The sequence below is a fragment of the Ranitomeya imitator genome, chromosome 1 (assembly GCF_032444005.1).
Source record: "Ranitomeya imitator isolate aRanImi1 chromosome 1, aRanImi1.pri, whole genome shotgun sequence".
Taxonomy (NCBI): Eukaryota; Metazoa; Chordata; class Amphibia; order Anura; family Dendrobatidae; genus Ranitomeya; species Ranitomeya imitator.
In genome coordinates, this window is record NC_091282.1 from 1,044,340,705 (window position 1) to 1,044,361,545 (window position 20,841).

Below are 20,841 nucleotides of genomic sequence, written 5' to 3' on the forward strand. Positions count from 1 at the left end.
GAGGAACCTTTTTTTTTTTTTATTATAAATAGGCCACACAGGGATCGTTAGGTTAATGCATTGAGGCGGTAGGCCAGTCTGAACAAATGAGTTTTTAGGGCACGCTTAAAACTGTGGGGATTGGGGATTAATCGTATTAACCTAGGTAGTGCATTCCAAAGAATCGGCGCAGCACGTGTAAAGTCTTGGAGACGGGAGTGGGAGGTTCTGATTATTGAGGATGCTAACCTGAGGTCATTAGCGGAGCGGAGGGCACGGGTAGGGTGGTAGACTGATACCAGGGAGGAGATGTAGGGTGGTGCTGAGCCATGGAGTGCTTTGTGGATGAGGGTAGTAGTTTTGTACTGGATTCTGGAGTGGATGGGTAGCCAGTGTAATGACTGGCACAGGGTAGAGGCATCGGTGTAACGGTTGGTGAGGAATATGATCCTTGCTGCAGCATTCAGGACAGATTGGAGCGGGGAGAGTTTTGCAAGAGGGAGACCGATTAGTAGAGAGTTACAATAGTCCAGACGAGAATGAATAAGTGAAGCAGAGTTTTTGCAGAGTTTTTGCAGACAGAATTGCAGGGGTGTCAATACATTTGGCCATGACTGTATTTGGCAACTGAATCCAAACATATTCGCTCAACTCTACTGCTGAGCAATTAAAACATAAAGGCTCGTCTGTTTTCCCAGAAAGCATCTTGATGATCCTCAAGATTTTTGGGAGAATACTCTGTGGACTGATGAGACAAAAGTTGAACAGTTTGGAAGGTGTACACAGCAGAAAGACGCTGCAGTTGGCAAGTGAATTTTGTCATCATCTGACATGTCCTGCAGTTGTCCACTGACCGTGTGCACTAGCCCTCTCATGTGCTCCTCCTCCAACATAAGTGCTTGGGCATCAGTGCACTATCTCTTCCATTTCTTGGGCAGGGCCAGATAGATGGACCATGGAACCACAGCCTGTGGAGTCATCAAAAAGCAGGCGATACTGCTGCATGACTTGGTGCTCAGACTGCTTGGCTGATTTGCAAGGGGGTTAGGTGGAAGCCGGAAAACCATGGCCCCCAGGTGCCAACGGTGCACTTTTTGCAGTGTGCCGGGTGGAAGATAATGTGAAGGATCTGGAATCATTCTCAGCCATCTAATATTACAACACCTTTTACAACACCTTGTGGCTCCACCATTCATGAAGCGTTATTCGCATAACGTCTTGTTGCTTGCATGCACCAGAGGGAAGGTGTTGTATTTGGGCACACAGCAGGTACAGAATGACCACGTCCTCTCCCTGCGTCAGCTACACCACCACCATCAGCAGCAGCTACACCAGCACCACCACGGCCACGTCCCTTATTTGATGCTGCTCTCATTTTTGGAAGTGTTTTTTTCTAAACACTACTCGCAAACCGATATCAGAAGAGTCGATTTATTTATTTGCAACACTACTAGAAAACACACAGCGGTCATGAAAATTTACTACTTTGTCTTATAAATGGCAACAAGATGGCTGATGCAAATTATTTGCCACACTACTAGAAAAGACAGCGATACAGAGAATTGTTTGGCGTAGAAATGGCATCAGGACAACTGAGGCCAATTATTTCCCAGAGTACTAAAAAAACCTTAAGTGCACAGGTTAAGGGTGCAGAGCACACACAGTAGCTATTCCCAGGGGAGGGGGGCTGAATACACGCAGCGGCTTAAAGCAGAGTGCTCCCACGGGTCCAGCTGCATCCTATACTTACACTAGTGAGATCATAATGGCGGCGGCACTCATGATCCGGCCTTTATACAGGGCTGGTCACGTGCTGAGCCAGCCAATCACAGCCATGCCAATACTTGGTGTGACTGATGGCTCCAGAAGTGCTCAGTCTAAAAGCTTGTTGATTGGCTCCAGCCTTTCAACAAGCTTTATTATACTGGCGACCCTAAACAGGAACCTAACTTACAGTAAAATGTCCGTGCTCTGGGCCCGGTATGGACTCCGAACTTTACTGTTCGTGTTCGCTCATCCCTAATATTTATTAATAAAAGTTGATATTACTCTTGAATGCTAGGAGTGTGGCTTATTCACATTGATCAAGCAGAGGAGATGGGAGACAACATTACTAAATGATGGAAAGTCAGAAAAGAAATGCTTACCTGATACTGGCTGTGTGTATATAGCACCCACATTTTCCATGTAAAGGAATTATATGTATGCCTAATTAGTATTTAATGGATTACATGGTCTGATGTTATTCTCCCATGTAGTGTCTGTAATGTTTTTTGTGAGCAAATCTGACATGAATTTGTGTCCTGCTCGTGTGATGCCGTATACTCTGGTCACATGACCCCTTCCTGTAGTATAGGATGTCGCACAGCACGTCTGCTATCCCCACTTCTAACTGGCCATCCTATTCCTTCCCTGCTCCTGGAGGGGTTGTGCTAGTGGCACAGGCTACTGCAAATAGAGGATTTACGGGAGCTGTAGTTCTTGCATGGTAATTCTGCCAACAGCAAACCCTGGCAGCATGAAAACAGGAGAGCAATATCGATCTGTGCAGGGTGTCAGTGGGTGGCATCATCTCGTAAGCATCCGGACAGTTGTAGGTACTTTACTAATTCTTAAACATACTTGGAAAACCATGAAGCCAGTTGTGTAGGGTCTGTGACACATCATATCAGAGCATATATGGAATTTTGGATTATAATTATGTCTAGTTTATCTAAAATTATGTCTAGTTTATCTAAAAGTTTTCATCATGTAGGAAAACCTTTATTAAAGAAGCACTCCCATTAAAATGTTTATCCTCTTAATAATCTACAGTTATATTATTTAGAAATTAGAAGTTTTCATCATGTAGGAAAACCTTTATTAAAGAATCACTCCCATTAAAATGTTTATCCTCTTAATAATCTACAGTTATATTATTTAGCTCTGTTGCTTACAATTGCTCATTTTGCCTTTCTACCCAGCTAATTCTTCTCTTTTCCATTAGGACTGTGACATCACATGATTATAAACTGACTAGCTGACTCCTTCTAAGCTCTATGTAGAAACAGGAGGTCAATTTTTCCTGCATGAGTCACAAGTTACTGCAATTAGTCCCTGGCAGGGAGAGGAGCAGAGCAGCTGGGTCACGAGATGGAAGGGAAATCATAAATACAGGGACAAGAGATTTCCTATTTCTTCAATGGAATAGAGAATTATCTTGGTAAAAGGGCAAAATGAGCAATTGTAAGTACAGTGCTATATGATATGACTACAATATATTAAGAGGATAAAGCTTTGATGGGAGGAATGCTTCTTCAATCTAAAGTGTCTTTCTCGGTGTGTCTCCGGTATGCATCTCTTGTATTTTCTCCCAGAACTCTTGCTCTCTGAACTACACTGTCCAGTTTCGGTCAGACCGATCTTTCAGATACAGTTAAGTCCATATATTTTTGGACAGACAACATTTTTCTAATTTTGGTTATAGACATTACCACAATGAATTTTAATCAAAACAATTCAGATGCAGTTAAAGTTCAGACTTTCAGCTTTCATTTGAGGGCATCCACATTAAAATTGGATGGTTTAGGAGCTTCAGCTCCTTAACATGTGCCACCCTGTTTTAAAGGGACCAAAAGTAATTGGACAATTGACTCCAAGGCTATTTCGTAGGCAGGTGTGGGCAATCCCTTTGTTACGTCATTCTGAATTAAGCAGATAAAAGGCCTGGAGTTGATTTGAGGTGTGGTGCTTGCATTTGGTATCGCCGTGCTCAGAATCGCCCGATCTATCAACTAAAAAAAAGCATTAACCTGATCGCTAAACGGCGTAGCGAGAAAAAAATTTGAAACGCCAGAATTACGTTTTTTTGGTCGCCGCGACATTGCATTAAAATGCAATAACGGGCGATCAAAAGAACGTATCTGCACCAAAATGCTACCATTAAAAACGTCATCTCGGCACGCAAAAAATAAGCCCTCAACCGACCCCAGATCACAAAAAATGGAGACGCTAAGGGTAACGGAAAATGGCACAATTTTTTTTTTTTTTTTTAAGCAAAGTTTGGAAATTTTTTTCACCACTTAGGTAAAAAATAACCTAGTCATGTTAGGTGTCTATGAACTCGTACTGACCTGGAGAATCATAATGGCAGGTTAGTTTTAGCATTTAGTGAACCTAGCAAAAAAGCCAAACAAAAAACAAGTGTGGGATTGCACTTTTTTTGCAATTTGACCGCACTTGGATTTTTTTTCCCGTTTTCTAGTAAACGACATGCTAAAACCAATGATGTCGTTCAAAAGTACAACTCGTCCCGCAAACAATAAGCCTTCACATGGCCAAATTGACGGAAAAATAAAAAAGTTATGGCTCTGGGAACGCGTGCGCAAAGCAATCTTGCCTTGCGCACGTGCAGTATGCTTTGCCCAACTGCGGGCAAATCCGAAAACCATTAGTGCGCACTATGTCCCGGAAGTATTTTGCTGTGTTCCGGGACATAGTGCGCCGACGCATGCGCACTAATGGTTTTTGGCTTTGCCCGCAGTTGGGCAAAGCATACTGCGCGTGCGCAAGGCAAGATTGCTTTGTGCACGCGTTAACTAGGGAGCAAAGCAAATCAACGACAAGTCAATTTCGCGACCAGCGGGGAAAAAAGGAGTTAATAAAAGACCTGAAAACACCGCCCATATGACCCAAAAAAGGACCCGCCAAATTCAGGTGACAGGTTCCCCTTAAGCTGCGAAAACAGAAAAAAACCCATCCGAGAAATTGCTACAATATTAGGAGTGGCAAAATCTATAGTTTGGTACATCCCAAGAAAGAAAGAAAGCACGGGTAAACTCATCAATGCAAAAAGACCTGGGCGCCCACAGAAGACAACAGTGGTGGATGATCGCAGAATAATATCCATGGTGAAGAGAAACCCTTCACAGCAGCCAACTAAGTGAACAACACTATCTAGGAGGTCGGCATATCAATATCCAAATCTACCATAAAGAGAAGACTGCATGAAAATAAATACAGAGGGTTCACAGCACGGTGCAAGCCACTCATAAGCATCAAGAATAAAAAGGCTAGACTGGACTCTGCTAAAAAAAGCCAGCCCAGTTCTGGAAGAACATTCTTTGGACAGATGAAACCAAGATCAACCGCTACCAGAATGATGGAAAGAGAAAAGTATGGCAAAGGCGTGGTACAGCTCATGATCCAAAGCATACCACCATCTGTAAAACACGGTGGAGGCAGTGTGATGGCTTGGGCATGCATGGCTGCCAGTGGCACTGGGTCACTAGTGTTTATTGATGATGTGACACAGGACAGAAGCAGCCGAATGAATTCTGAGGTATTCAGAGCCATACTGTGTGCTCAGATCTAGCCGAATGCATCCAAACTGATTTGCTGAAACTCCTAAACCCTTCATCCAATTTTAATGTGGATACCCTCAAATGAAAGCTGAAAGTCTGATCTTCAGTTGCATCTGAATTGTTTTGTTTCAAATTCATTGTGGTAACATCTATAACTAAAATTAGAAAAATGTCTCTGTCCAATTATATATGGACTTAACTGTAAGTAAATTGGTTGGCTATTTACAGAAAATGTGCTGGAACTAATTCTCCATGTTTCTGATAGTTACACTGGTCTAATCCCTTCCTTTTATCATATCCACATGTATTACCTGATAACCTTCATGCAATTTGTACTCTTGTTTAGGCTCCTTCTCCACACCCAGGTCTCCAGTGATTTCTCCCAGCAGCACAGCAGCCAGCAGACTGGCTGGACAAGATGATGATGTGTTTGTTCCATCAGGTACTGATTCCTGGATAACCCCCGGAGCTGCTGCTGCTGCTGCTGCACTAACCCGTTAATTTTTCTTATAACACCCTGATTATTGTTCTGTCATGTTCGTGCATCTAATCTCCTGCAAATTATCTAAAATGTTAATCTTTGTGTAAAAACAACCTCATTCTCTCTTTCTGCAGTACATACGGTGTTGTGAAATGTGAGCAATCCATAATTAAGGGTCAAGAAACTGGTCCTCGAGCGTGACCGGAGCTTCTGTGAAGGCCAAAATTGTTTTTTCATTCCATGAGACTGTATGAGCAAAGCAGAGTGATGTTGTTGTACAAATCGTTGATGAAATATTCAAGATAATCCTCTAACAGCTTTAATAATTTACATATTTGTGCTTGCAGTTATATTGCCGAATGTTTTCCTGTATTTGTACTAATGACACAATATATAATACTTACACATTTATTCGTCTTTGGCAATCCTGTGTGTCTCATGATCAAGTGTAAGATAAATGCATGGTTAATTTCTTTCTAAAATTCCGGTAACTTGCACCTTTAGTGATGAGTCAGTGGTTATCTGTGGGCAGCGTGTGCTGGGCGGTGATCTGGGAAGGCTTCAAATGCCCCAGAACCCCTGAAGTGCTGCCCGAATGCTTCCATGTCTCAGACCTCTTAAGAATTAGTGGTTATTCTCTAATGCGGATTTGCTCTTTTTGCTAAATGGCATTCTTGTTGTTTTTAACCCAATAACTGTTCAGTATAGATTTCCAATCATAGAGTAGTAATGAAACTCACATTGCTTATTTATTGATTTTTTTTTATTTTTTTTCCCCTTGTTCCTTTTTTATTTCCGTAGCAGAAAGGACACAACAGAGAAGTGGCCCGGTCGTCCTTGCTGAAGAACCAAGAAGTACAGCAATTGAAAAATTAGAGCTAGTGAGAAAATGGAGCTTAAATACATACAAGGTCAGTATTACAATGAGATCGGTTTTCAGTATTTGTGGAGAAGCTTAAATGGCAACAAAGGGTTTTCAAGTTTACATTTTGTAGTCAACAGCTTCCTCTATCGAAAAAATATCAAAATTAAATGTGAGAAGCCTCTTTTAATATCTAACTACACTTAGGACTGTACACACAGGACCACAATAGAACAGAATGACCCTTTTATTTCTGCATTAGATACCAAGTAGGGCTATATGGTCAAACTTCCTTGCATTTGTTTTCCTTTATATACAATTGTTTTTAACCTTCACCTCCAATTGTATTATAACTGGGGCTGATATATATTATATAATATACTGTATATACTCGAGTATAAGCCGAGATTTTCAGCCCATTTTTGGAGACTGAAAGTCCCCCTCTCGGCTTATACTCGTCACACCCAGGGGTGTGCTCCTGGCGCAGTCCCTGCTTGTCTTTTCCCCGGCGCCGGCAGCTTCTTCCTGTACTGAGCAGTCACATGGTACCGCTCATTACAGTAATGAATATGCTGCTCTACCTCCCATAGGGGTGGAGCCCCATATTCATTACTGTAATGAGCGGTAACTGTGACTGCTCAGTACAGGGAGAAGCTGCAGCGCCGGGGAAGCAGGGACTGCATGCGCCAGGAGCAGGTGAGTATAGTGTGGAGCGCAGCGCTGCGAGATATTCACCTGCTCCTCGTTCCGGCCGCCTCTCCATCTTCAGCGTCTTCTGCAGTGACGCTCAGGTCAGAGGGCGCGGTGACATGGTTAGTGCACGCCCTCTGCCTGAACATCCGTGCAGAAGACGCTGAAGATGGAGCGGCGCCGGAACGAAGTCAGGTGAATAATGAAAGTGCCGGGGGCCTGAGCAACGGACAGGTGAGTGGGATTTTTTTTTTTTTTATCGCTGCAACAGCAAATGGGGCAAGTGTCTGTATGGAGCATCTTCTGGGGCCATAACGTTTGTGCAGCACTATAATGGGGCAAGTGTCTGTATAGAGAATCTTATGGGGCCATAACGTTTGTGCAGCACTATATGGGGCAAGTGTCTTTATAGAGCCATAATCAACGTTTGTACAGCACTATATGGGTAAAATATCTTTATGGAGCATTTTATGGGGCCATAATCAACATTTGTGCAGCATTACCGTATGTTGGGCAAATGTGTCTATGGAGCATCTTATGGGGCCATTATTAACCTTTATGCAGGATTATATGGGGCATATTTTAATATGGAGCATCTTATGGGGCCCATCTTAAACTTTATGGAGCATTATATGGGGCTCCTGATTCAATATGGATATTCAAAAACACTTAACCTACTGATGTCTCAATTAATTTTACTTCTATTGGTATCTATTTTTACTTTTGACATTTACGGCAAAATTAAGGGGGTCGGCTTATACTCAGGTCGGCTTATACTCGAGTATATACGGTGTGTGTGTGTGTATGTATGTATATATATGTGTGTATATGTGTGTATATATTATACACACATACATAAAGCTGCACTCACACATCCATGTGAAATGTCCGAGCGCTGACAGGTATTTTTTTTTTTTTGGACAGAACACTGAAACATTTAACTTAAATGGTTCTATTCAGACATCTGTTAATAAGACAGATCAGAGTTTGAGAGCCGTGAAACTATCCTGATCCGATTTTGATGATCAGAATTATATACACTCAAATAATTTGCATGCTCTCCAATAAAAAATTGGACATGGCACTGACGCATCATGGAGATGTATGAATGCAGCCTAAGGCACACTTTTCAGCAAGAACAAAATCTTGCTTAAGAGTCTCAGTATGATACAGTTTGTAGTCAGGAGCAACATCAGTGCCACGCTTTCTGCCTGATTCCTAGTTGATCAGACAAAGGCCATAATTCTTCAAACCATTTACACCAGAGTTCTTGTGTATTTTGCTTTAAACCATTCCCAAATTTTTGTGCAACTTTTGATGTTTTCATCCCAGTGTCTCCCAGCTCCACCAAAATGATCAGCGCTGTCACTCCTCAGCTCAATTAATTCATTGCGAGCTGTGGCTTTCCTTACTACAGCAATCTTACTCCAGTAGTCAACTGGAGTAAGATTATTGGTAATGCCACTTTTCAGACGCTCCTGATTCATTACAGGGAATCTGTCAGCAGGAGGTTTTTGCCATTTTATTTAAAGGGACACGGTCACCTGGATTTGGAGGGAACAATCTTCAGCCATGGAGGCGGGGTTTTGGGATTTTTGATTCACCCTTTCCTTACCCGCTGGCTGCAATATTGGATTGAAGTTCATTCTCTGTCCTCCGTAGTACACGCCTGTGCAAGGCAAGATTACCTTGTGCAGGCATGTATTACGGAGGACAGAAAATGAACTTCAATCCAATATTGCAGCCAGCATGCAGCCAGCGGGTAAGGAAAGGGTGAATCAAAAACCCCAAAACCCCGCCTCCATGGCTGAAGATTGTTCCCTCCAAATCCAGGTGACAGTGTCCCTTTAAGACTTCTTGTTTTCTCTATTGTAGATTTAGCAGTGCTCAGATTGCTGAATTGTGTATTACCCCATCCACACCCCTATCTGGCAGCTTCTTGTGTACATTGTGCATTGTAAGCAAGCTGCCAGTCAGTTGTGGGTGTAGCGACTCTGTTGTTGGGTGTCCCAGACCAGGGGCTCCTTCCCTATCCCTGCTGGTGAAGACGCCAGGGCCACATACCTTGCCTTAGCTCCTGAATCCTCCCTCCTTCTGTTCCATTACCCCACCCAGAGAAGAGGGGAGTAGTAGTGTACCTTAATGCACCAACCAAACTAACAAGGTAATAAGAACAGGGATAAAGGAAAATGCCAATCATTCAAATATACACACATAAACAGAGGTAAACACCGGGGAGTAGAGGATGGGGTTAATCCATGGGCTTCAGTGAGGTGTGTGTGTCCTGCTCAGTTACACCCCCCAAATGAAAATGGTAGCCCCCAGAAAAGTTAAAGAGAGATTACTCAATAATTATTAATACAAACTAAAAAATTGCGGCACCTTCCCTTTAAGTGACGTGCATTACAAGTTCAGCTGTGACGTTGCTAATATTTGTCCTTTCCTGTGTAGTGCACCAGTGAAAAGTGTATTTTCTGTGTTTACAAGACCATGCATATTTTAGATTTTAATTAGTTTGCAATATATTTTTTTTGTTATTTTCTGTCCTCTAAACCTGGGATGTTACTTAGGTGCATCCCATTGTCTGTAATATCTGGCGTTTCATTTCTAAGCAGCGCTGTTCTATTGCGGCTATTGTTGTATTAGGCACATTGTACTGTAAGTTTATGGACAACAAACGTGTATGTTTCTAGATACCCCGAGAAATAGTGCCTGGTATGGGAGAATATACATTTCCCCAAGCTATAGCTTGCTGTATTAATTAGTGAGACTGCACGAATAGGCTGGAGGATGTCTTCCCTGCCTTAACTATGACAAGCTGTGCGGTCAGACCTGTGCCCTAGGGAGCAGATAAACCGTCCACCTCTTCTAATTAATAGGAAAAGGAGCTTGGCAGGGAATTGATGCATCTGCAGCCCCTGACGGATCAGACCGGCAGAGGTTGTACAAAAAGTGCAACGATGTCTCTATTGGGATTGCGATTCATCAGTTGTTTTTCAAGTGATCGATTCTTATTTCCAAATTTTGCTAGCTATACATTGGCTTTATTTGATCTGTAAGATCGACCAAAGTGGGGGGTCAGGAATCTCACAAATCTCAGCAATCTAAGCAGACCATGCATGTCAAGGGTTCCCTGTTACTATCTGCTTTCAGCTACTTTACCATTGCGTTAGCAAACACACACAATGGTGTTTGCCCCTTGTGTTCCAGCCATCGCCCAAATTGCCATTGGTTGGAACTATTCATTTATACAATAATGCTACATTGATTTTGGGGGGCTACTGGGCCTTCACATGTACTTTATGGCAATTAAGCAATTGTTATTGTTACCATTCATATTGAGATTGATTTCCTAGAATAATTCTGCAAGAAAAAAAATCTAATTGTTTCCACCTTATCACAGCAGGTGCTACAATATGTTCTTAAAGGGAATCTGTCACCCCCGAGACTTACGGCATATGACCTATTAATATGGGCATACAGGTAATAGAAATGCTATACTGGTCCTACTTATATGCTTCTTATTAATGGTCTTGGTGTGGAGAAATATTATAGTCTGTCTTTGTGCTAATGATTTCTTCCAGGCTCAGCATGCCCCTGAGTCCTTATTACAATACTAACCCCTTCCCATGCATGTCAGTTATGGCCCTGGAATCCTGCGCCTGCACTTCCTCAGAAATACATACCTCATCCTCCCTTCTACAGGCACTGCATTCAGGGATCTCCTGCGTAGGCAAGTCTGTTTGCACGCTTATAAGATGCTCTCCCCACACCCCCCGGGACTTATATGACCTATTAATATGGGTATACAGGTAACAGAAATGTTACACTAGTCCTACCTGTATGCCTCATATTAATGGTCTTGTTGTGGAGAAATGTTCTATTCTGTCTTTATGCTAATAGTTTCTTCCTGGCTCTGGGCGTGCGGTGCCTGGAAGAAATCCCTGCTTCCTGTCTAAATTACAATGCTACCCACCCTCCCATGCACCTGAGTTATTGGTCTGGAATCCCACGCCTGCACTCCCTCAGAAATACATACCTCGCCCTCCTTTCTGTGGGCACTGCATTTAGGGATCTTCTGTGCAGGCACTGGCGACTTCTGCTCCAGTGTGCACGCTGATAAGGTGCTCTCCCCATTTCCTCCCTGCATAGTAATCTCTAGGAACCATGTGTGCATAGGGATAACTATGCAGGGAGGAGGTGGGGAGAGCATCTTATCGGCGCGCACACAGACTTGCCTGCGCAGGAGATCCCTGAATGCAGTGCCTGTAGAAGGGAGGATGAGGTATATATTTGAGGGAGTGCAGGCACGGGATTCCGGGGCTATATCTGATGCTGATGTGGGGGAGGGGGGGGGTTAGTATTGTAATAAGGACTCAGGGGCGTGCGGAGCCTGGAAGAAATAATTAGCACAAAGACAGACTATAATATTTTTCGTCCCCAAAACCATTAATATGAGGCATACAGGTAGGACTAGTGTAACATTTCTATTACCTGTATGCCCATATTAATACATCATATAAGTCCCGGGGAGTGACAGATTTCCTTTAAGAACACATTGCGACCTCCGCTCCAGTGTGCATGCTGATAAGATGCTCTCCCCTCTTCCTCCCTGTATAGTAATCGCTAGGAACCATATGTGCATAAGAATGACTATGCAGGGAGGAAGTGGGGAGAGCATCTTATCGGCACGCGCACACAGACTTGCCTGCACAGGAGATCCCTCAATGCAGTGCCTGTAGAAGGGAGGGTAAGGTATGTATTTCTGAGGGAGTGCAGGTGCGGGATTCAGGGGCCATAACTGATGTGCATGGGAGGGGGTTAGTACTGTAATAGACTCAGGGGCGTGTGGATCCTGGAAGAAATCATTAGTACAAAGACAGAATATAAGATTTTTCCACACAGACTGTTAATATGAGGCATACAGGTAGGTATTTGTTATCTGTATGCCCATATTAATAAGCCATATGTCCTGGGGGTGACAGTCCCTTTAAATCTCTCTGGGGGGGGGGGGGGGTGTACACTTTTTTTGTTTGTTTGCTGCAACCAGTCTTTCTTAATGTGAACTGTTCCACCTTGATTCACATTTTTATATAACGTTTTGTTCACATTACATTTTTGTCTCCTTTGGGGCATCCTTCTGAAGCTCTGAACAACGTGACTCCGACATATCTGCTGGCAGGGGCATTGACTTCACTTTGTGCCTTGTCTGAGCTTATTTTTAGAAGTGCCCGCCTTTTTCAAGGGCTTGTTCAACTGTGTTTTTGTGCCCACTGCAAAAAAAAAAAAAGGCAGGCACTGCTGAAAATGCGATCAGACAGCACAAAGCGACTCCATCTGCTGCATTACAGTCAATGGCACGGTTGGCAAATTTGCCTGAATACCATTTTTTAGGGCTTAAGACAGAATCCCCGACAGAGCCACTGACGTGTAGAAAAAGCGTGTTCTGTACCGCGTCTAGAGGTATGAAATGTTCTACTACATACTAAAGCATACAAATCTAATCTAGCAATCAAGTGGTGTAATATTAACTACTTACTGTTCTGTTGGGTTACTCAAAGTGCATTGGTTTTTATGCCCTGCAGTGCACTCGGCAGATTCTCTCTGAGAAGCTCGGACGTGGCTCAAGAACCGTAGACTTGGAATTAGAATCACAGATAGAAATTCTAAGAGATAACAAAAAGAAATATGAACATATACTAAAGCTGGCTCAGACGCTGTCCTCACAGCTCTATCAGATGGTGCAGACCCAGAGGCACCTAGGAGACGCCTTTGCAGACCTCAGCCTAAAGTCTTTAGAGTTACATGTAAGTATAAGCACTATTAATCAGGCTTTTTATTTCCAATATTTTTTTTGTAATTTTTTATTTATTATTTCATTTTTATTACGTTTGCAGTACCATCATGTGAAAAAAATGAAAAATATTTAAAATATTTTAAAATGTAAAGTGCACCATAAAATGCACCTAAATAACAGGTACCATATATATCAGAGAATCAGAAATGGTTTTCATAGAGTTGTCATCTTCTGTGCAAAAAAAGCCTATGTTGGCGGGAAAAAAAATGACAGTGACCAATAACTAACAATTTCACCCACTGGACTCGATCATACAAACACCCAGGATTTCGATGAATAAAATGCAAGCTTACTGACACTTTTACCATGAAATTAAATATAGCTCTGGCAAAAGTTAAGAAACCACTGCAAAATGTTCAGTTTCTTATTTTTCTCTTTATAGGTATGTTTTTGAGTAAAATATAAATTGTTCTTTTATTCTATAAACTTCTGACATGTCTCCGAGTTTCCAAGGAATTAATTTTGTATTTTTTTCTGAAAAGGAAAAATGGCACAAAAAAACAAAAAACAGTGCTTTCAGACCTCAGAAAATGCAAAGAAAACCAGTTCATAATCCTTTAGAACCAACAATACCAATGTTTTAACTCAGGAAGAGTTCAGAAATCAATATTTTGTGGAATAACCATGATTTTTAATCACAGCTTTCATACGTCTTGGCATGCTTTCCATCAGTCTTTCACACTGCTTCTGGCACAAAAATGTAAGCAGTTCTTCTTTGTTTGATGGCTTGTGACTATCCATCATCCTCTTGATTACATTCCAGAGGTTTTCAATGGGGTTCAGGTCTGGAGATTGGGCTGCCCGTGACAGGGTTTTGATGTGGTGGTCTCTTAATATTTGCCAGAGCTGTATATCATTCTGGTCAGCGCCTCGTCTTCCATGACATCCTATCAGCGGATCAGATACAATTTTCAATATGACACATTGCCTTCAAAGAGTAACTCGTTTTAATTTCTAGTTCACAAATCAATATCATGTCTACAAACAAAATAAGCAACTTAATATACCTAATATTGGATCCCTTCGATTCTCTTTCTGGGTCCCTTAAAATCTGCCTTTCTGAAATCTAACCTTGATGTCTGAGTCTTCACAGGTCTTCCTCCTCTAGTTATCCAAAATTCTAAAATGGCATGGTTGCTACCTCCTAGGGTCCCAGCAACTCTTACCTCCTCAACCATTTCCTCCCTGTTTATAAGGATTAGATTCAAGGTAGCAGATCCCCTTATTTTCTCCCCTACCTTTTGGAAGATAAAGTGGTCAGCAAGAGAAGATAAGAATATGTTTGACCTGTTAGTTAGTTTTACGTGAGAGAGATTCCCAACAAATGTCTGGATAGTTGAAATCTCCCATGACCACTGTCATATTTTTTGGAGAACTTATCCATTTGATGCATAAAGAGTTCATCCATATCTTCAGCTTGCACAGGCGGCCTGTAGTAAATAGCAAGTAATACCTGCGCTGAGTGACAAAAAATCCTCCAAACCACACGAATTATGTTCTCAAGAAAAAAGATTTTTTATAGGTTACCATACCAGAATAACAAGAGCATAACCGTGGTGTGGACAAGTGTTCTTATTTCATAAGGTACCAGGAGCGTTTTGGTTGTCAAATAGATAAGTATAACCAATTGTTACCCTTGGATAATCAATAGAACTCACCGGCTCCTTGTGGTGGTCTTTACTAAATCATGTCCGTTATATCCATAGTATAGAAGAAACTGGCAGGCTTCCTCCAATTGTCCTATTAGGCTATATCCACTACGGTTGTAGTCTTCAGATGAAGCCACTCTGGGTTGAGTCCGCTGCGTCCGTAGTTCCGGTGTGTATCTTCAGGTGGAGCCGCTCTGTGCGCTGCCCCGGCCGGCGGCAGAACGCTCAAAGCACGCTCCCCGCTTAGGACTAATGAGCGCTGGAGTAGCCGCTGGGTTCTCTGCCGAAGCAGGACCTTCCGTGACGTCACGGTCACGTGGATAAACACGTGACTAGGCTAAGGAGAGCAGCGAGGACCAAATCGGATTTGGTCCTCGCTGCTCTCCTTAGCCTAGTCACGTGTTTATCCACGTGACCGTGACGTCACGGAAGGTCCTGCTTCGGCAGAGAACCCAGCGGCTACTCCAGCGCTCATTAGTCCTAAGCGGGGAGCGTGCTTTGAGCGTTCTGCCGCCGGCCGGGGCAGCGCACAGAGCGGCTCCACCTGAAGATACACACCGGAACTACGGACGCAGCGGACTCAACCCAGAGTGGCTTCATCTGAAGACTACAACCGTAGTGGATATAGCCTAATAGGACAATTGGAGGAAGCCTGCCAGTTTCTTCTATACTATGGATATAACGGACATGATTTAGTAAAGACCACCACAAGGAGCCGGTGAGTTCTATTGATTATCCAAGGGTAACAATTGGTTATACTTATCTATTTGACAACCAAAACGCTCCTGGTACCTTATGAAATAAGAACACTTGTCCACACCACGGTTATGCTCTTGTTATTCTGGTATGGTAACCTATAAAAAATCTTTTTTCTTGAGAACATAATTCGTGTGGTTTGGAGGATTTTTTGTCACTCAGCGCAGGTATTACTTGCTTTTTACTTCTGTATATAGATTTCGATACATAAAGGTGGAATTGTATCATTACTTGCTGCCGAGTGTCTTCAGGGTTGAAGCGCTACTGGTATTTTTATAGAAACACGGCCTGTAGTAAATGCCTACAATGGTGTACTCTCCTTGTATTCTTACCCAGTTTCCACAGAACTCCCAGGCTCTGAAGCTTCAATCTCTGTGCAGATATATGCTTTTCTAACATACAATGCGACACCTCCTCCTCGTTTATCAAGTCTGTTTCTTGCAAATAAGTTGTATCCTTCTAGCCTTGTATTCCAATCATGTGTATTGTCCCACCAAGTTTCAGTGATTCCAATAACATCATATTTCTTCTCCTATGTTAGTAGTTCAATTTCTCCTTGTTTGTTTCCCATGCTTTGTGCATTTGTATAGAAACATTTTAGTTTGTGATTGGTTTCTCTCCCTCCGATATTTTCATTATTTAGATTTTTTGTCTTTGTTCTTCCTTTCCACTTCTAATAGCAGAGTTCTCAATAGTAGTTGTCAGGTGTATGGCTTTTTCTTGCCTTTTGCTTCCCTTCCCACAGTGTTCTAGTTTAAAAATCTCCTGATGAGGGTAGCAAGGTGACATCCAAATCCATGTTTTCCAGTCTTCGTAACGTGCACCCCATCTCTAGCAAGCAGTCCATCGTATAGGTAATTCACTCCGTGATCCAGAAATCCAAATCCTTGCTGACGGCACCATTGATGTAGCCAGTTGTTCACCTGCAGAATCTTATTCCACCTCCTTGTTCCATGGCCATCCACTGGAAGGATGGAAGAGAAGACTACCTGCGCTCCCAGTTCTTTCACTGTCTTACTTAAGTTTTCAAAGTCACTGCAGATTGTTTCCAGGTCCTTTCTTGCGGTGTCATTTTTCCCTACATGTAGTAGCAGGAATGGGATGTCAGACACATCTTTAATTTTTGAAACCACCGCTTGACTGCAAATGACCTTCAGAAATATTTACCAAACTCTGGAGTTGTGTGGTACATTGTTCTACTCTTCAAAGACACCTGCACAAATATGGCCTTCATGGAAGAGTCATCAGGAGAAAACCTATGTCCACACCATAAAATTCAGCTTCAGAAGTATGCAAAAGAACATCTAAACACGCCAGATGCATTTTGGAAAGAGTCCTGTGGTCCGATGAAGTTAAAATAGAACTCTTTGGCCACAATGACAAGGGTATGTGTGACGAAAAAAGGGCACAGATCTTAAGGAAAAGAACATCTCACCAGCCATTGAGTTTGGGGGTGAGTCACACATTCTTTTAGGTTGTGTTGCAGCTAATAGCATGGGTAACATTTCATGGGCAGAGGGAAGAATGGATTTATTGAAATTTCAAAAAATTCTTCATGCAAACTTAACACCATCTGCAAATAAGCAGAAGTTGAAAAGAGGATGGCTTCTACAAATTGATAACCGTCCTCCATAATAGGCTACGTCAAAAGGTGCTAGATGAAGGTTTTACAATGGCCCTCACAGTCAGCTGATGTGAGCATCATTGAAAATTTGTGGCTAGATCTCAAAATAGCTGTGCATGCAAAACAACCCAGGAATCTCAGAACTGGAAGAATTTTCCAAGGAAGAATGGATGGAAATCCTTCAAACAATAATGGAAAGACTCTTGGCTGACTACAAAAAGCGTTTATAAGCAGTGATACTTGCAAAAGAGGGTGCTACTAGGTACTATCCATGATGGATGCCCAAACTTTTGCATTAGTCTATTTTTTTTATTTGCCTGAAATGCAAATGAAATATATAATCTTTATTTTTACCCCTTTTAGAAATCATTTTATAGTCCACTTGTTTAACAGTTAACAATAATAGCAATTTTGAGTAGAGATACCCTGGTGTTCAGCGACTTAGGCGGTTTTCCCATGGTGTCCACGGTCTGTTTCAGGTAAAATTGCACTCCAAAAGCCTGTGCCATGTTAGGTGCCCAAACAGTAGATTGACCACAAATGGGGATTGGGGCATAAGGAAGAAATTACCATGCATAAGTTTGGGTGCATTTTTCTCTCAGTAACTCTTGTGAAAATAAAATTTTTTCAAAGAACCTCACTTAACCCCTTCATGACCCAGCCTATTTTGACCTTAAAGACCTTGCCGTTTTTTGCAATTCTGACCAGTGTCCCTTTATGAGGTAATAACTCAGGAACGCTTCAATGGATCCTAGCGGTTCTGAGTGTTTTTTCGTGACATATTGGGCTTCATGTTAGTGGTAAATTTAGGTCAATAAATTCTGTGTTTATTTGTGATAAAAACGGAAATTTGGCGAAAATTTTGAAAATTTCGCAATTTTCACATTTTGAATTTTTATTCTGTTAAACCAGAGAGTTATGTGACACAAAATAGTTAATAAATAACATTTCCCACATGTCTACTTTACATCAGCACAATTTTGGAAACAAAATTTTTTTTTGCTAGGAAGTTATAAGGGTTAAAATTTGACCAGCGATTTCTCATTTTTACAACGAAATTTACAAAACCATTTTTTTAGGGACCACCTCACATTTGAAGTCAGTTTGAGGGGTCTATATGGCTGAAAATACCCAAAAGTGACACCATTCTAAAAACTGCACCCCTCAAGGTGCACAAAACCACATTCAAGAAGTTTATTAACCCTTCAGGTGCTTCACAGCAGCAGAAGCAACATGGAAGGAAAAAATGAACATTTAACTTTTTAGTCACAAAAATGATTTTTCAGCAACAATTTTTTTATTTTCCCAATGGTAAAAGGAGAAACTGAACCACGAAAGTTGTTGTCCAATTTGTCCTGAGTACGCTGATACCTCATATGTGGGGGTAAACCACTGTTTGGGCGCACGGCAGGGCTTGGAAGGGAAGGAGCGCCATTTGACTTTTTGAATGAAAATTTGGCTGCACTCTTTAGCGGACACCATGTCACGTTTGGAGAGCCCCCGTGTGCCTAAAAATTGGAGCTCCCCCACAAGTGACCCCATTTTGGAAACTAGACGCCCCAAGGAACTTATCTACATGCATAGTGAACTCTTTAAACCCCCAGGTGCTTCACAAATTGATCCGTAAAAATGAAAAAGTACTTTTTTTTCACAAAAAAATTCTTTTACCCTCAATTTTTTCATTTTCACATGGACAACAGGATAAAATGGATCCTAAAATTTGTTGGGCAATTTCTCCTGAGTACATTGATACCTCACATGTGGAGGTAAACCACTGTTTGGGCACATGGTAAGGCTCGGAAGGGAAGGAGCGCCATTTGACTTTTTGAATGAAAAATTATCTCCATCGTTAGCGGACACCATGTCGCATTTGGAGAGACCCTGTGTGCCTAAACATTGGAGCTCCCCCACAAGTGACCCCATTTTGGAAACTGGACCCCCCAAGGAACTTATCTAGATGCCTAGTGAGCACTTTAAACCCTCAGGTGCTTCACAAATTGATCCGTAAAAATGAAAAAGTACTTTTTTTTTCACAAAAAATTTATTTTCGCCTCAAGTTTTTCATTTTCACATGGGCAATAGGATAAAATGGATCCTAAAATTTGTTGAGCAATTTCTCCCGAGTATGCCGATACCTCATATGTGGGGGTAAACTACTGTTTGGGCACACGGCAGGGCTCGGAAGGGAAGGCGCGCCTTTTGACTTTTTGAATGGAAAATTAGCTCCAATTGTTAGCGGACACCATGTCGCGTTTGGAGAGCCCCTGTGTGCCTATGCATTGGAGCTCCCCCACAAGTGACCCCATTTTGGAAACTAGACCCCCCAAGGAACTAATCTAGATGCATACTGAGCACTTTAAACCCCCAGGTGCTTCACAGAAGTTTATAATGCAGAGCCATGAAAATAAAAAATAATTTTTCTTTTCTCAAAAATGATTTTTTAGCCTGGAATTTCCTATTTTGCCAATGGTAATAGGAGAAATTGGACCACAAATGTTGTTGTCCAGTTTGTCCTGAGTACGCAGATACCCCATATGTGGGGGTAAACCACTGTTTGGGCGCACGGCAGGGCTCAGAAGGGAAGGCACGCCATTTGGCTTTTTAAATGGAAAATTAGCTCCAATCATTAGCGGACACCATGTCGCGTTTGGAGAGCCCCTGTGTGCCTAAACATTGGAGATCCCCCAGAAATGACCCCATTTTGGAAACTAGACCCCCAAAGGAACTAATCTAGATGTGTGGTGAGCACTTTGAACCCTCAAGTGCTTCACAGAAGTTTATAACGCAGAGCCATGAAAATTAAAAAAAAAAATTCTTTTCTCAAAAATGTTTTTTTAGCCCGCTATTTTTTATTTTCCCAAGGGTAACAGGAGAAATTTGACCCCAAAAGTTGTTGCCCAGTTTCTCCTGAGTACGCTGATACCCCATATGTGGGGGTAAACCACTGTTTAGGCACATGCTGGGGCTCGGAAGTGAAGTAGTGACGTTTTGAAATGCAGACTTTGATGGAATGCTCTGCGGGCGTCACGTTGCGTTTGCAGAGCCCCTGATGTGGCTAAACAGTAGAAACCCCCCACAAGTGACCCCATTTTGGAAACTAGACCCCGAAAGGAACTTATCTAGATGTGAGGTGAGCACTTTGAACCCCCAAGTGCTTCACAGAAGTTCATAACACAGAGCAGTGAAAATAATAAATACGTTTTCTTTCCTCAAAAATAATTATTTAGCCCAGAATTTTTTATTTTCCCAAGGGTTACAGGAGAAATTGGACCACAAAAGTTGTTGTCCAGTTTGTCCTTAGTACACCGATACCCCATGTGTGGGGGTAAACCACTGTTTGGGCACACGTCGGGGCTCCGAAGGGAAGTAGTGACTTTTGAAATGCAGACTTTGATGGAATGGTCTGCGGACGTCACGTTGCGTTTGCAGAGCCCTTGGTGTGCCTAAACAGTAGAAACCCCCCACAAGTGACCCCATTTTAGAAACTAGACCCCGCAAGGAACTTATCTAGATGTGTGGTGAGCACTTTGAACTCCCAAGTGTTTCACAGACGTTTACAACGCAGAGCCGTGAAAATAAAAAATCATTTTTCTTTCCTCAA

At 42.2% G+C, this 20,841-nt stretch overlaps 1 protein-coding gene across 9 annotated transcripts in view; it reads left to right on the forward strand.

The window, feature by feature from the left end:
* ARFIP1 (ARF interacting protein 1) overlaps positions 1–20,841 on the forward strand; it is a 200,181-nt gene that overhangs the window by 102,651 nt on the left and 76,689 nt on the right. For 5 of the 9 annotated variants that reach the window (XM_069744081.1, XM_069744076.1, XM_069744078.1 and 2 more), the window contains 3 exons: positions 5,668–5,763; positions 6,604–6,713; positions 12,940–13,161. In XM_069744081.1, coding sequence (XP_069600182.1) covers positions 5,668–5,763; positions 6,604–6,713; positions 12,940–13,161 — 428 coding nt within the window. The remainder of the gene's footprint in view (positions 1–5,667; positions 5,764–6,603; positions 6,714–12,939; positions 13,162–20,841) is intronic. The other 4 variants (XM_069744082.1, XM_069744080.1, XM_069744075.1 and 1 more) reach the window with 3 other exon arrangements.